Source organism: Erpetoichthys calabaricus, chromosome 3 (assembly GCF_900747795.2).
Source record: "Erpetoichthys calabaricus chromosome 3, fErpCal1.3, whole genome shotgun sequence".
Classification (NCBI taxonomy): domain Eukaryota; kingdom Metazoa; phylum Chordata; class Cladistia; order Polypteriformes; family Polypteridae; genus Erpetoichthys; species Erpetoichthys calabaricus.
In genome coordinates, this window is record NC_041396.2 from 271,569,556 (window position 1) to 271,586,783 (window position 17,228).

The window sequence follows — 17,228 nt, forward strand, 5'->3', positions numbered from 1 at the left end:
ATGATTTGAAGGACACTTAAAACTTTGAGAAAGTGTTGGGGCACCAGCAGGGTCACCCGATTTAATCCCAAAGTGAATAAATTTAAACAAAAAAAAATGCACGATGGTCTATACAGAAGTTTTTCAAAATAAACTAAAGATGAGATTTTGTAATGTCTTTAGTTGGAATCGCTTGGGTTGTAGATGCCACAAGGGCTGGACAGGCATCTCGGCCAGGAGAGGGAGCAGACCTGGAAGGAAGGACCGGAAAGGGTGGACGGACAGCCCATTAAAAAGAGAAGAAGTTGCTGGAGGTTTTATATTCCCCCACAACGCTAGATGGCAGCAGCCCCGGAGGTCAGCGCACAGTAAGAAGCCAGCAGGGCATGCTGGGATATGTAGTCCAGCAGAGCAGCCCTGCTGGGGCCACTGGGTGCCATGAGAGGGTGCTGTAGGGAGACAAGCTCCCTATTATGAACTTTCATGAGACTCGGAAGTACTCCTGGGTCTGTAATAAAAGAGACTGCTTTCCCTTATTCAAGCTAGTCAGAGCTGGGAGACGATATGGCGCAACACTTAAGTGGAGGAGTGTAGTGCGGTAGAGAGAAAGGAAGTATTGTGAGAAGAAGACCTGTATTTGTGCTTGTGTTACATTTGGGAGGTATTTATAATAAAAACCTTCCATTATTTGAACCTGGGACTGTTCAAGCATGTTCGTGTTGGGGTTTGGGGCTCGCTGACACCCTGGGTTTATCACAGGGTCATCTTTGGGAGCTCCGTGCTGTTCACAATTTGGTTACAATATGAGACGCCATTCTCTGAGGTGTCTGTTCTTTTATAGTCCTCCGGCCATTAGGGGCAGAGTCAATTGCTCTCAGTGGGCATCTTCTCACTGCTGTGGGTGACAAAAGAGACAGCAATGTTAGCGACCGCGCCCCCTCTCTCCCTGGGGTAGTGACACATGCTGTAATGTTTTTCAGGCTTCTGAAACATCATAGACACTTGTCCAAAAACCTGCACTGCCAAGCTCAATGAAGGCTGACTATGTAAAACACAAATCATTTTATAGCATCAGTGTGCAAATTAGTTGACATTAGTTAAATGACATTGATGTGTGTGGATAGTTGTGCAATCAGCAGAAGAGAAATGCATCTGAGGATTATGAAAACGGAAGAAAGACCAGTAGACCAGGCCATCTAATCCTCAGTAGATTCTGCCAGCTCCCACCAGTGAACACCCAGATGCCTCCAGGCCAGCTAAGAGATAAAGTCCTGCCAGCATATCCTGGGCATTCTCTTAGTAGATGTTTGGAGATATTCTAACTACCAAGTCACCTCAAATAGCTTCTCTTCACCTGGAGACTCAACAGTTTTCCCATTACATCAAGCTTCTCGCTCTGAACCCAGCAATACTATGCAGAAACCTCATTTTGGCCATTTGTACTTTTAGTCTCTAACCAGAGCTTGTGACAATATGTGAGGTTAAGGGTGTAGACTGACTGGTAAATCATAAGTTTCATTCCAGGACTTAGCTCTTGGGTGGTACAGTGGCAACAAGGAGGCTGGGATTCATGTGCCAGGTCACACCTATTTGGAGTTTACATGTTCTCCCAATGTTCACATGTGTTTCCTCTTAGTGCTCCAGTTTCTTTCCAGGTTAGGAGGATTGGTGATGTTAGATTTGCCCAAGTGTGTGTTCATCCTGAAATGGACTGGCACTCTGTGCAGGGATTGATCCTGCTTTGCATCTTGTGTTTAAATCTGCCCAGGATAAAGTGGGTTTAGAAAATGGATAGATGGACTTAGCAGTCTCTTTACTAACATGGTCTGGTACATTGTTTAGAAGGCTGCTGTTGTTGCACTGATTTGTTGGTCATCCTCACGAACATCTCTACCCCCCACTCCTGAACAAGACCCCAAGGTATTTGAACACATTCATCCAGGGCAGCTGTTGCCCACTTACTTGCTGTTTGTTTTGGGGAGAGGATCACAACTTCAGATTTGTAGGGGCTGGTTCTCCTCTTATTAGCTACATTACACTCAGCTGTGAGCCACTCCAGTCAGATAAAAGTAAGAGGACAATATCATTTGCAAAGAGCTTGTATAAAATCCTTAGATCTTCAAATTGGATATGCTCCAAGGCTCAGCTGTAGAGAACCTTCATAACATGTCCATGAAAATCACAAACAGTAGAGGAGGCAAGACACACTCTTGGCAGAGCCCAATGCCCATGCCGAATGGCCTCGAGTTAATGCTAAGTACAAGTATGCAAAGGAGCCACAGAAGCCAAAATGAACTACAGACTGGTACTAGGAAAGGGGCGTAATCAGATTGTTTGTTAAGTAGTGTAGTGTATGCCACAAAGCAAGAACTGCAAAACGGCAGGAAGAAAAGAGTCTGGATTTGAACATCAGGAATGATGGAACCTCACAAACAGATTTAAAAGTTCCACAGACTAGGAACCACAAAACTGAACATGCAAGACTTTAGGGTAAGAGTTTTGGAATGACAAGAAAGACATTAACAGGAGAACCAGGCACTAGTGCTAGTGGCAGGAGCTGAGGGGCAAAGGGGATTTGGTACTGGACAGCAAGCCAGGGGAAACAAGCCAGCTGCAGGCTCATTATGCAAATCACTAATTTGGAGCAGCCAATCAGAAGAGTCTTCATATTCATAAAAAGACACTAAGGCGTTAAACGTAAATTAGGAAGATTAAAAAAAAATGAAGAACATTTAAATAAGATGAAAGAAAGAAAGAAAGAAAGAAAGAAAGAAAGAAAGAAAGAAAGAAAGAAAGAAAGAAAGATTAATTTCATTTCATTTGCTTCCAATCCAGTCTCTTGTAGCTCCTAACAGAAATGCTTTGAGATTGTGTGTGAGCTGGAATGATAGCTTTAAGTATTATTTAGCTCATGTGAACCCAGGGCAGACATTTCGGCCACCACTGCAGCTTGCGGGGTCCTGGTTAAATTCCAGATAATCCCCTCGCTGTGATGTAAAAGTCTCTTCGGGTCTCTAATCTAAGGCCATTACCGGAGATTGCATTACTGCCTAAATATAGCCTGTCAGGTTGTGAGCAGGAGCAACAAGAATGGCTACAGTGATGTGTAGAAAAGGAAAAGCAGGCAGACACAGTAGCAGAGAGCTGGGGTGGGCATGTTAGCCAGCCAGTGCCAACAATTGCCAACAAAAGCAGGCAATGTAGCTTAATGGTTAGGGCCTTGGACTCCAAATCCTAAGGTTGTTAAGTTCAAATCCTGCTACTGACACTGTGTGACCATGACCAAGTAGAAACAAAAAACAAAACAAAACAAAAAAGAAATGTAACCAAATTCTTTCAAATGTTGCAAGTCACCTTGGATAAAGGCATCAACCAAGTAAGTAAAACAATTGCTATCCTGTAGACATTTTCCTTTTAGGTCAGGTTGGGGAGCATGCCCTAGAAACGGAGCATTTCTGCACCCACCACATGACGAAACAGCTCAGGATCCTGGTTGGCAACCCCTCAGGCAGATATGCAGTCCAGTCCCACCTTCTGGAAATGACCCTCTATCTGCTGCAGCCAGGTGTTACATGGTCGTCCCCTTGGCCTGGTCCAGCCACTCGGGTCCTCAACAATGAGGATCCTGCAAGACTGATTACCCTCGGGGAATCACACCACATGGCCATAGTGCAATAACTGACTATTCCTCACAATACAGGTAATGTGCCTTATTCGGGACTCCATTAGCAACTGCTCATTCAAACCAAAGTCAAACCAGCGGTAACCAAGGATTCTCCGAAGTGTCTCAGGTCACTGGATAGTGTCCCTGTCTCACAGCCATATAGCAAAACAGGAAGCACCAGGACTCTAAAGACTTGGACCTTTGTCCTTGGGTAGAGATATCAGGAGTGCCACATATCCCTTTCCAGCGACTTCATGGCCCCTTATGATCTCAAAATCCATTTACTGACTTCATAGAAAGAGTCACCAGAGACATGAATGTCACTGCCAAGGTAAGTAAACCTCTCGACAAGGTCGACACCCTTTCTGCAGACAGACACACTGCTGATGGATGTGCTTAAGAGGTTGTTAAAGGCCTGGACCTTGGTTTTTATCAGGACACTCGCAATCCCAGACACTATGACTCCTTGCTCAGTCTCTCAAGAGCCCCGATCAGCCCCTCCATTGACTCCACAAAGATCATGGCATCGTCGGCAAAGTCAAGATCAGTGAATCTTTCTTTGCCAACAGATGCCCCACAGCCGCTGGACCCCACGACCTTGCCCAACACCCAGTCTATACAAGCATTGAACAGATTTGGAGCAAGAACACACCCCTGACGAAACCCAGAATCAACTGGGAAAGACGCAGAGGTCCTGCCTCCACTCTGTACAGCTCTCACAGTACCAGTGTACAGGCCAGCCATGATATCCAGAAACCTTGAGGGGATCCCGTGAAGTCTCAGGATATCCTACAGGACAGCTTGATCAACTTAGTCGAATGTTTTGCGAAAATCAACAAAAGGCAGCAACAAAACTCTGCTGATATTCGCGTTTCCGCTCCATGAGTGCCAGGATGTGGTTGATGGTAGACTTCTTAGGTGTAAAAGCAGACCTATCCAGTCGCTGGTAGGTAAGCAAGTGATCATGGATCCTATTGAGGAGAACCCTAGCATGTACCTTACCCAGCACAGAGAGCAATGTTATCCCCCTGTAGCTGTCGCAATCCAGACAATCACCCTTCTATTTCCAGATAGGGACGACAAGTCCTGTTTTCCATTCAGTTGGGATGACACCTGTCTGCCAAATGGAAAGCAAAGATTGCTTGCAATGCCAGGAGAACAGGCTTACCACCATTCTGGAGAAGTTCACCTCGGATACCACAGATCCCTGAAGCCTTTCCTACCCTCAGCTGGTTCACCACCTGTGCAATTTCAGTGAGATTGGGTGGTTCACAACTAATGGGAGGATCAGCCTCAAGAACAATGGACCAAGAGATGCCCAGCGTCCTAGCCAGAGTATCAGCTTTAAACAACTGCTCAAAGCAGCCAGCCCAGCGGGTCACAACTGCAGTGTCATCCGTAAGAACTGTTCCATTAGCCACCCCGACCGCTACTCTCCAAGGAATGTGGGTAATGTTTTGATTCCTCTGTAAGCAGGATGTGGGTCACTAGACCATATATGGTGTGTTACTTGCCCTCGCGGCCATCATTCTCAGTTTCCGGTACAGACCTGAGGTGCCATCAAGCCGTGCCCTGCAACTCCTCTTGATGATATCTAGAGTGCCCTGTGAGATGAAACACCTCCTTTTGAAAACACCAGCAACACCAACACAACCCTTGGCAACCTTCAGGGTCTTATCATGGAAGGTCTCCCACATCACATTAGGATCGGAAGTTGCACCCAAATCTGTAAGTTCCTCACACAAACTGCGTGCAAACTTGTCAGAAACAGCCTGATCTTGGAGTCTGGCCAGGTCCAGCCTCATTTTCCTATTAGGTGGTAGCCTACTGGACCTAAACTGGATCTTCAGAGTAGCAAAAACAATCTGTGGTCAGAATTCACAAACTGGACACTTCTGTAGACCCTGCAGTTTTGTAAGAGCCTCCAGTCTACCCATGAGGATGTGATCGATCTCCTTCACCACAACACCAGTATTGGAGTACCAAGTCCAACAATGTGGCTCAGGGTGCTGAAACCAGGAACCAGAGATTTGCAGCCCCTGACTTTTTGCAAAGTCAAGGAACATGGAGCCACTTTCACTATGGTCACTAGACCCATGGGGACCAACACAATCCTCATAGCCATCCCTGTCAGTGCCAGTGGCTGCATTGAAGTCAACCGTAACCAGAGGAGTGTCACCTTGCGGGCACACATCAAGCACCAAGTGAAGTTTGAATAAAATGTGTCCCTCACTTAGACATCACTCACTGCTGTTGGAGCATACACCGAAACAACAGACACGTCTCCCAATGAGTGCCTTAATCTGAGTCTCATAATACGCTTGTTGAAAGGAGTGACATCAGACACCATCAGAAGAAGCCAATCTGCTACAACAACAGCTGCTCCTTGAGTATAACAGTCATCAGAGCGACCAAGCCAATGAAAGGTGTACTCATCTAAAGAGATCTGGCCAGTCCCATGTCTGTGCACCTCAGAAAGTGCTGCCACTGAAATGCGTAGGTTATGAAGCTCCTCCGGCAGCAGAGGAAGATGATCATTTTGCCAGAGAGACAAGATGTTCCATGCACCTACACGGATGGGCCGCCTCAAATTGGTACCCAAGTACTGCAGTGAGGTGGGTGACACCTCAGCACCACACCAGTTCTGATCTCTGACAGGCCTGACCCCACTGGCTCTCCGATGGTTTTGACTCTACTGGGGATGGGGCTCCCGAGGGCTTTCCCACATCCCCTTCATGATGCGAGCAGCCTTCCTATGGGCGGCTGCAGCAGAACTATTCCTGTTGAGAGCAAAAAGGAGTCCTTTCTGTCGTCTCAGAGCTGTGTGAAGTTTTTTTTTTTTTTTATGATGGCTGGTGTGCCAATCCTGCCACCAACCCCCCATGATTTGCCAGCAAGTTGGAAGACTGCTTGCAGGGCTGGATGCAGTTTAATGTCATACCTAGGATGAGAAATTTTCCTTTGTAATTTCCAAATTTAAATGATGTGCTTTGTATCTTGGTATGGTGGGCTAGCTGAGGATGTTTGGCAGATCATTTGGTAGATGAGGGGGCTAGCTGGATACAAGTGCTCTCCTACTGTATAACTAGAAGGCAGACTAGTGAGATAAATGGTGTGAATTGTAGGGCTCCTGGTCTGCATTTGTCCTGTACCTTTTTGCTAAAATGATCAGTACACAAAACATTCATTCTTGTGTGTTTTAGACCTTCATACTTCATTACACTGGGCCCAAGTACTGGAGACTATTTAGATGCCATCAAGTGCAAGGCATCTGTTCAGTGATGGCCCATTGTGTGCCTGTAGAGTCCTTGGAGAGTAGTGACATGGCATCATGGTAAGAATTTCACTGTACATTACACATGAGACAATAAACCTGAACTTGAAGATTGAGACCAACACCAGATGCGATGCCAGTTCATTACAGGAAATGCTTGCACTCACTTAGACCTGCTTTGACGGACACATGCTGTCTGAGGTTTGCATTTTACCTCCAAAAGATGTGCACATCAGATCAATTTATCTTTCTAAATTGTACCATTGTGATTAAAAAGGCAGTGTAATGTGGTGTCTAAGGCTGTTGGGTCAGTTCCCACCTCCTGCTCACTGTGTGGCCCTTAGCCAGTCTATTAGCCAGCTGTAACATATGCTGATTTTGTAAGTCACCTTGGATTGAGATATGAGCCATGTGTTCAATATTAACAATAAATTATGGTATGTCTGAAAGAGAGTAGTAGCAGAAACAGCAGATCCAGACATATTAATCTGTTTATTAGACACAAATACATCGATGACGATATGCTAAAGAGAGTGTCTATACAAAAAATAAACAATCCACCACCTTGGAAGTTTTAACATTTTACTTTTATACAACATTGAATCAAAATGGAGTTAATTTTAGATTTGGCACTGATCAACAGAAAAAGACTAATGTCATTAGGAAAACAAATCTCTGCAAAGTGATATAAATTAATTACAAATATAAAACATTAAATGATTGATTGCAGAATTATTCAAGTCAGTATTTAATACATGTAACTTTTCAAGCCATGACAACCTTGAGTCTGTGTGCTCAGGTCTCTATCAGCTTTGCACACCTGGATAGTGACATATCCCCCTATTTTTCTTTGCCAAACTACTGCCACTCCGTCAGGTGTCATGGGGATCTTGAGTGTCAAGTCCAGCCACAAATTCTCAACTGAAATGAGAATTCTGGACTTTAAGTTGAGCACCCCAAGCCATTAACATAGTTGTGTTTAAGCTCTTTAAGCATTCTTATGCAATTAGTTATTTTAGTGTTTTATATTTGTAATTAATTTAGACCAGGGTTTTTCCCATGTCTGCATGGGTTTCTTCCAGGTGTTCCCACTGGTTCTATTCCACTGTCCACAGACATGCAGGTTAGGTGAATTGGTGTTGTTAATTCAACCCGTGTGTGTGTTTGCGATAGACTGTTGCCCAGGGTTTGTTCCTGCCTTGTGCCCTATGCTAGTTGGGATAGGCTCCAGCCAACTCCCCCACAACCCTGGTCTGGATTAAGCAGCTTAGAAAATGACATGCAATTCAGACCGCTGTGCAAAGATCTGTTTTCACTTTGCCATTAAAGAGCCTTTTTCTGTTGATCAGATTAAATCCACTGTAGTTCAATGGTGTATAACAACAAAATGGAAAAATTTCCAAGGAGGCAAATACTTTTTATAAGCACATTACACAATAGATAAATAAATAAAATGAAAGACACTATACAGTCTTCCTTCTCATAGTGCTAGAGAATGGTGACATGTTGCATATTAGTGTTTCTTACCATGGGCCGACTCGAGGTATTGGCAGTCTCTCTAGAACTCTCCTTTTGAAAAATGCAGGGTTAGAAAATGAATGTTTCTTTTTTTGAAATATAAAAAAAATCAAAATGAAATAGGTTGCATGTGTTCTGATAACCTGAAAATAAGAAGGATGTGAATGCTTGATTCACTATTTAATGCTACTCATTTTAAACAGTGTGCCATAACCAAGTATAAACCAGAATACTGAATTTAGGAGCACCGTATGATGCAGCATGAGGGTCTTAGACTCAGAGCCTCAGACTCCCTAGCAGGAGGAGGCCATCTTCTGAAGAGGTGGCAGATTGCAGTTGTTCTGTATTTACCTGTTGGTGTCAGAATGCTTTTGTTTACCCATCCATTAATTGCCGTGCTTGGGTCCTAATCTGGGATCCTTAGGTGGTTTGTTGTGTGGTGGCTGCAGCAATGTGCTGTATCAGTGCTCACCCCCAACCTACCTAGCTACATAAAACAAGGCCCTACTCTGGGCAGGGTGTCAGTCTACTATGGAGCACATTCACACACACCAGCTCACTGACTCACACAGGACCAATTAGGAGTCTCAAATCAGCTCAACATGCAAGTCTTTGGGATGAGGGAGGAAAACTGGAGTACTGGAGGAAAAACCCACATGTAGAGCATCATGCAGTAGTTGGTCATGAAAAGAACCAGTGTAGATTACTTCCACAGAGCATTCGTCCACCCAGTGCTGGCCCATGTTTAATCCACTTTAGGATCTACCTAAGGGTCAGAACCTGTTCTATAAAGCAGGAACTAAGAGGCACTTGGTTTTGGTTTTGATGATTTCCTCAAAGCATCTTCACATTGGGGTTCTGCTTTGCTCATTGCTCATGCCACTTTGTGTGGTCTTGTCATCTTATTAACTGTTGCAACTAGTCACAGTGAAGCGATATTGTAATAAGAGTTCCTTTTTTTCTATATAAAATGATGGCAAACAGCCCACGGCATCTTAATTGTGACCAAAAAATCCACAAATATTGAAGAAGGGGCCTGAGTTGCCTCAAAAGCTTGCATACTGTGATCAGTTTGGTTAGCCAATAAAAGGTGTCATTTAGCTTGACTTCTGTATAGAATGTTCCAGAATAGTTTTGGGCAAAAAAAATGCAGTTAGTGCCAGGACTTTTGGCAATCCTGGGTTTACCTTCTTCTTTTAGCTGCTTCTGTTAGGGGTTGCCACAGCAGATCATCTTTTTCCAAATCTTCCTGTCCTCTGCATCTTGTTCTGTCACACTCGTCACCTGCATGTCCTCTCTCACCACATCCATAAACCTCCTCTTAGACCTTCCTCTTTTTCACTTGCCTGGCAGCTCTATCCTTAGCATCCTTTTCGATTTGTTTCTCTGATATTCTGATCCCAGTCTGTTCCTCAACCATAAATTTTATTCTGTCCCTTCTGATAACTCATCTCCAGGTTCTTTTGTCTAGTCATGTTGCCTGTGGGCCGTTGTGTTCTGCCAGCATCCTTACAACCGATAACAAAATGTATTGTTACTTTAATTTTTCAAGAATATCATTCAAAAATTATTCTTGGCCTGGAACAGATGGGACTCTCCATCCTTCACTTTTTCTTCCATTACACTTTAATATTTTAATAAAACATATACACGGGAGTACTTGGCACCAAGTTATATGGTGAGCTGCATTGTTATTTGGCAGCTGATTAAGAAAATGAGATTAATAATATTGAATGCAACTGTCTGACATCACAATAAATGAAAATGAAACATCAAAATGCTGCCTGCGAAATGTTGGTTTCAACAGCAATAATTGGCTCATAATGAAGAAGAAACTTAGGAACACATAAGAAGATCAGGGATTTGACAAACAAGAGGAGACCATTCAGTCCATCAGGCCCGTTTGTTTAGCTAATAGCTAAACTGTCCCAATACCTCAGCCAGATTCTCCTTAAATGTTGTGACCCTTTAAGGAATGACTTGAGCTACCTTGCTCTTTGGTGTTTTTTAGTGGTAAGCAGAAGTTTATCCCATGAGTGACACAATGAACATTTTAGGGATGTGACCTGGTCTCGGCCCCTCTGTGAGCCAAGGATGACCTGACACAGTCTGCCTCATCCACACAACAGATGAAGATCTACTCCTCACATCTGAGAAAACATCCTCATTCATCCAAAGCCCACAAGGACAAATTTAACCTTCTAATTGGTGGTCTATGTGGTTTCAAATTATGCAGCTGAGGGTTTTGGTTTGAATTGTTTAATTTGTTTTTGTAAATGTGTGCTGCACTGCTTGACATAAACAGACAAGGAATTGTTTTTCATTTGTAAATTCAAAGTGCATATTTTTTCTCCTATCGCTGTGCCATCAGGAAAATTAGAAAATGATTTTAATGGACTCATTTTCTTAATGGAGTTTTAGAGATTAGGGGTTTAATACAGAAATTCAAGGGAGAACACCATCATCAAATTTGCAATCCTATCCAGAATTCAAACAAAAATGGATTGCTCCAGAACTAAAGTCTTTTACAAAATACAGTAATTACTTCATGTTTTCAGCTGCATGATCATCTCACATAATATGACTACCATGATGTCAATGGTCATGTGACTGTTTTGATTTGATTTGATAAACTTGGAGGCCAAAACTGCAAAAAAAATCATTTTTAAAGAAAAGCAAGGGAGCTGAAGAACACAGAAACTCTCTGTAGCTAATGCCACAGCAAGGTGCTTGTGACTGAGTCTTACACAGACTGTGGTTCAAATAAATACAGCACTTAAGAGTGTAATTTACAGTAGTGAGGGCAATAGATCAGGAGTTACAAAGGAAATGTTATGATCTGTCTGGCTCTTAAACGCACAATGAGACTTTTCCTCTTAGCCCAAACAGACATATGGCCTGCACCGGCCCAACAGAAAATGGGGAAGGCATTTTAAATTCAAAAGCTCAGATAGGAGGAGAGGAATTGTTAAAAACCCTGGCCTAAATACATTAAGCAATAATTCTTAAAATCAGAGAGTTTATTAATGAAGAGCAAGAACAAACATAAATCAAAAATAAAGCAAAAAAGGTATTACTAAAAGGGAAACCTAACCATCCATCCATCCATCCATTTTCCAACCCGCTGAATCCGAACACAGGGTCACGGGGGTCTGCTGGAGCCAATCCCAGCCAACACAGGGCACAAGGCAGGAACCAATCCCGGGCAGGGTGCCAACCCACCGCAGGACACACACAAACACACCCACACACCAAGCAGGCACTAGGGCCAATTTAGAATCGCCAATCCACCTAACCTGCATGTCTTTGGACTGTGGGAGGAAACCGGAGTGCCCGGAGGAAACCCACGCAGACACGAGGAGAACATGCAAACTCCACACAGGCAGGACCCGGGAAGCGAACCCAGGTCCCCAGGTCTCCCAACTGCGAGGCAGCAGTGCTACCCACTGTGCCGCCGGAAACCTAACCAAACAAAGCCAAATTCGTTATGCAGAATAACACCAACAAATGAATGAAAGACGCAAACAAAATCAAAAAGGTGGTAAGGGTGACCAAACAATGACCGATAAACACACTGAACCTGCACAGCCTAATGGAAAGTCGCCATATCCTGGCAACAATACTGGGGGGCCTTGCCACCAAAGGCTCCATCGATTATGAATTTACATCCGCAAAACATGATAGAAGTGGGGTAGGCCTCAAACACACACACAAAACAAAGACCTGCCCTTACTTCAGCTCTCTGCCCACTGTATTTTGCCTCAACTTAGGTAGTCCCACCCCTACTGAAAGAACAAATGCCTGGTTTGCAGAAGCCCAAAATGGGAATAAGGCTGGTAACATTAAAAAAGGATTTCAAAGTGCCGTTAAAATCAGAGGGAAAACTGCAAACCTCTGGTGTTTATAAACACCTCCAAAACATACTTCATTTATAATTAAAGATATTTATCACAGGATTCATAAAGGAGTGATACAAAACTTCACAGGGCATGAAAAGTGCAATAAAAGAAAAAACAGGCAGAAAGCAAAGCTAGTCCAGAATTGGAAAGTTCTTATACAAAAAAAAAAAAAAAAATCCAAATAACTGTAACACAATGTCAGTCTGAAGGACTTGGACTTCAGTAGTAACATCAGGAGGAAGACTTTGCCTCCTGAGACTCCACCCAGAGAACACAAAATATTAAACACAAAGTCTTTACATGATATATAAACACAAAATAATTAATACATAATCTCTATATTATTATAATCTCTGTCTCTATAAGACATAAATCGTTTGCAACTAGTGCAGAATGCAGCTGCTAGAATCCTAACCAGGAAAAGAAAATATGAGCACATCTCTCCAGTTTTGATGTCACTACACTGGTTACCTGTGTCATTAAAATTCTGCTTATGGTTTATAAAGCCTTAAATAATCTCGCCCCATCTTATATATCGGAATGTCTGACGTCTTATATTCCAAATCGTAACCTCAGATCCTCAAATGAGTGTCTCCTTAGAATTTCAAGAGCAAAACTTAAAAGAAGTGGTGAGGCGGCCTTCTGATGTTATGCACCTAAAATCTGGAATAGCCTGCCAGTAGGAATTCGCCAGGCTAATACAGTGGAGCACTTTAAAAAACTACTGAAAACACATTACTTTAACATAGCCTTCTCATAACTTCACTGTAATTTAATCCTGATACTCTGTATATCCAATTCATTATAATAACTATTCATGGTGGCTCTAAAATCTGTACTAACCCCTACTCGCTCTTCTGTTTCCTTTTCCGGTGTCCTTTTGGTGGTGGCTTGCGCCACCACCATCTACTCAAAGCACCATGATGTTCCAACAGTGATGGATTAAAAGGAAAAGTCTGCATGACCATCATCATCAAGTCCTTCCGTGAGAACCCTAACTACAAAGAGGACTATTTCATTTATGTTAGGTAGAATGCCCAGAGGGGACTGGGCGGTCTCGTGGCCTGGAACCCCTGCAGATTTTATTTTTTTCTCCAGCCACCTGGAGTTTTTTTTTTTTTTTTTTTCTGTCCCCCCTGGCCATCGGACCTTATTCTTTTCTATGTTAATTAATGTTGTCTTATTTTAATTTCTTATTTTGTCTTTTATTTTTATTTTCTTCATTATATAAAACACTTTGAGCTACTTTTTGTATGAAAATGTGCTATATAAATAAATGTTGTTGTTATATACATACAGTATATATAAAATCCAATGTCTGTCTCTCTGTCTGTATGTCTGTCTGATTTTCACAAGAGAACTACTTAATGGATTTAGATCGCTTTGGTCCAACCAGGTAATCAACTGTTAGGGGACTTGCTCAACAATGTAACACATTTAGATTTTCATAATAAGTGGAAAATAAAGAGTTGAAGCTTACCTAGGAGGGCCTGGAACAAGTCGCTCTGAAAGATGTTCAACAGTTTTTCTGCTTTGTCCTTAAAACCTGGGTCTTCTGCTAACGTCTGGCATTCCTCCATCAGTTGCAGGGCTTTTTGGGTATCTAGAGACAGAGAACAATCAGAGAACATTTAGTCCTATCATGCACCGCCATGCCATCTAAGGCAGTGGTCTCAAACTTCAGTCCTGGAAGGCCACAGTAGCTGCAGGTTTTCATTCTAACCCTTTTCATAATTGGTGACCAATTTTTGCTTCTAATTAACTCCTTTTCCTTTCATTTTAATTGATTTGTTTTTTAAGATTTGTTACCCTGAATTTCTTCATCGTTCCTCTGAATTGCATCATTTCTTTCCTTAAATGGCACCCAAACAGAAATGAAACATGAAGTGAGTGAGACAACAGAAGACCATCTCAGTCAGGGCCTCAAACTCCAACCAATTTCACTCCAGCCAGTTGCTTGATTAGGAGTCGATTCTTGTTGTTAATTAAACCCGTTCTTTAATTCTATGGCTTATTGCTGCTCTCATTGTGCCATAACACACATTTCTGAATTTGTTGATTTTCTCTTTTCTAAGAGCTCTGTTAAAATGTTTTATGGACCTAAGCAGGTCAACATTCCTGAGACCTTCATCTTTGTTTATTTTCAGATATTGTATGATGGACTCAGTTTGCTGGTCATGTTTTGGTTTATTTTGTATCTCATTATTGTTTGGCAGCTAATTAAGGAAAAAGAAATAATTAAGGGGTCAGCGTCTTCAAGAGCAAGTCAATTAAAATGAATCTAAAAGAAGTTAATTAACAGCAAAAACAGGTCACTAATTAAGAAAAGGGTTAGAATGAAAACCACTGCGGCCCTCCAGGACAGGAGTTTGAGACTACTTCTCTCAGGTTTATTCTTGCCTTGTGTCTGAAGCAGCCTAGGACAGACTGAAGTCTCCGTGGCCATTAATTGAACAAATGCATGTGGACATGGCTAGATAGATGTAAAGCAGTTTGAGGCAGCCACTTGCATAAACTTTAAGGAGAACTAGCTCTCACTCTAGATGTTCATTTCTCTCATGCAATGGGCCAGTTCTTGCCCTAGGCCACATCCCTGGTAGCCATCAGCACGTTGCTTAGAGATGTTTGTCATGGAATGATCATCCAGGATCCATTTACTGATTAAGCTGAATGTTTCAGTCATGTTTTATCCACTCTCTAAAGCCTCTTAGGGTTTCCTCTCCCTCTCCTTCTCCATTTCTCATATTTTTTTGCTACTCTTATCCTGCTCATAGTTTACCCACCTCCCCTTGCACCTTCCTGCAGTCCAACTACTCAGCAAGACCACTGTCCACACACCCTTCTGTCCACTCACTTTCCATTTACACTTCTGCATACCAACAGCAAGTATGTCTGTCTGCCTGCACCAGCTATGCCAACTTACACCCACCATTCTACCAACCTCCCAATTACTCAGCACTGACTTTCATAGCAGAACAACTGAAGAAAGAATGAAGGAAATTCAGGCAAGGTAAAGCTACTGGACCTGATGGTGTTAAGGTACTGAAGGAGTGTGCCTGACAACTGTGTGCAGTTTTTCAGCATATTCTCAATCTGAGTCTGATCCTGTAAAAAGCTCCTGCTGTATGGAAAACATCTTGTATGGAACCAGTCCCCAAGATAGAAGGGATGAAAGTCTTAAATGAATACCACCATTGGTCATCTCAGGAATGGCTCACTCTTGTGTTCTGTACTTCTGGTTGAGCACTCATTAACTGTTAACTCTCACAGACACAAAAGCCCACCACTATGACTTGTGACTTGCTACAGTAATACCAGACCAGTTTGGTTTTATTGTAGTAAGCCGCAGTGCAGTTACTAAACTGCATAATTAATGGTAATGGAATCAGAGACAAGAGTTTCTACAACTTACTGTAATTTTCTAAAAAATCACGTAAATGAAGTTGTTCAGTATGGTTACACAACATGTTTCTATAAAAAACATTTCCATAAAAGCAATAAAAACAAAAATCTGTGATATGTCACGTGAACCTTTATTTAACTGACTTAACTACAAAGAACAAAGTTTCAATAGTTTTACTGACTAGCTTAATTGTATTTTGTAAATATACACAAATTTAGAATTTGACATCTGCAACGCACTTGACAAAAATTGGGACAGAGGCATGTTTACCATTGTGTTACATCTCCTTTCCTTTTAATATCACTTTTTAATTATTAGGAACTGAAAAGGACCAATTGTAGTAGTTTTGCAATTGGAAATATTTGTCCATTCTTGCTTGATATAAGCCTTCAATTGCTCAATAGTCCATGGTCTCCATTGTGTGATTCCTCTCTTCAGATTGCAACCATACATTTTCAATAGGAGACTCAGATCTGGACTGACCAGTCACGCACACACACTCTATGTCTACGAAGCCACACTGTTGTAGCCCATGCAGAATGTGGTCTGGCATTGTCCTGCTGAATTAGAATGAACGTCCTGAGAGGAGACATCGCCTTATACATAGGTCTCTCTACAATCCTCATATACTCCTCAGAGTACCTTCACAACCCGCATACCATCAGATTCTGGATTTTGCACCTTTCGCTGATAAAAATCTAGATGGTCGCTTTCATCTTTGGCACAGAGAACTTGATGCCTGTGTCTTCCAAAAACAACCTGACCACAGCACATGGTTCCACAGTCTTTCATGAAGGATCAGCTTGGGCCAAGAGAACTCGCCGACGTTTCTATGTAGAGTTGATATATGGCTTCCTCTTTGAGTTATACAGTTTCAAATTGCATTTGTGGATGCAGCGATGGACTGTGTTTAGTGTCAGTGCTTTTCCGAAGTACTCCCAAGCCCAGGTGGTTGTATTTGTCACAGCAGCATGACAGTTTCTTAGGCAGTGCCACCTCAAGGCTTGAAGATCACACACATTCAACAGTGGTTTCCGACGTTGCTGTTTATGCACTGAGATGTCTCTGAATTCTCTGAAACTTTTCACAATATTATGTACTGTAGATCTTGAGAGACCTAACTTCTCTACAATCTTGCATTGTGAAATGTTCCTTTTGAACAGACTAGCAATTCTCCGATAATATTTTGGCACAAAGGGATGAGCCACGACCCATCCTTGCTTGCAAAGACTGAGAGTTTGATGGATCCCAATCTTGATACCTCACTGCTTACTGCGGAGTCTTCCAAACTGGTATTACTTGAACATGCTGTGTGCTTTTACTATCTTGCTTTAACTCTGTCCCAACTTGTTGAGTGTGTTGCAGCTATTGAATTCAAAATTTGTGTATATTTGCAGAATACAATTAAGTTGGTTAAGTAGAACTATTGAAACTCTCTTCATTGTACTTTGTCAGTTAAATTAAAGGTCATGTGAAATAACATATTTCAGA

At 42.3% G+C, this 17,228-nt stretch overlaps 1 protein-coding gene across 2 annotated transcripts in view; it reads right to left on the reverse strand.

Annotated features, from left to right (window-relative positions):
- LOC114648936 (disks large homolog 4) overlaps positions 1-17,228 on the reverse strand; it is a 745,247-nt gene that overhangs the window by 689,243 nt on the left and 38,776 nt on the right. For both annotated transcript variants that reach the window (XM_051925299.1, XM_051925298.1), the window contains exon 2: positions 13,815-13,937. In XM_051925299.1, coding sequence (XP_051781259.1) covers positions 13,815-13,937 — 123 coding nt within the window. The remainder of the gene's footprint in view (positions 1-13,814; positions 13,938-17,228) is intronic.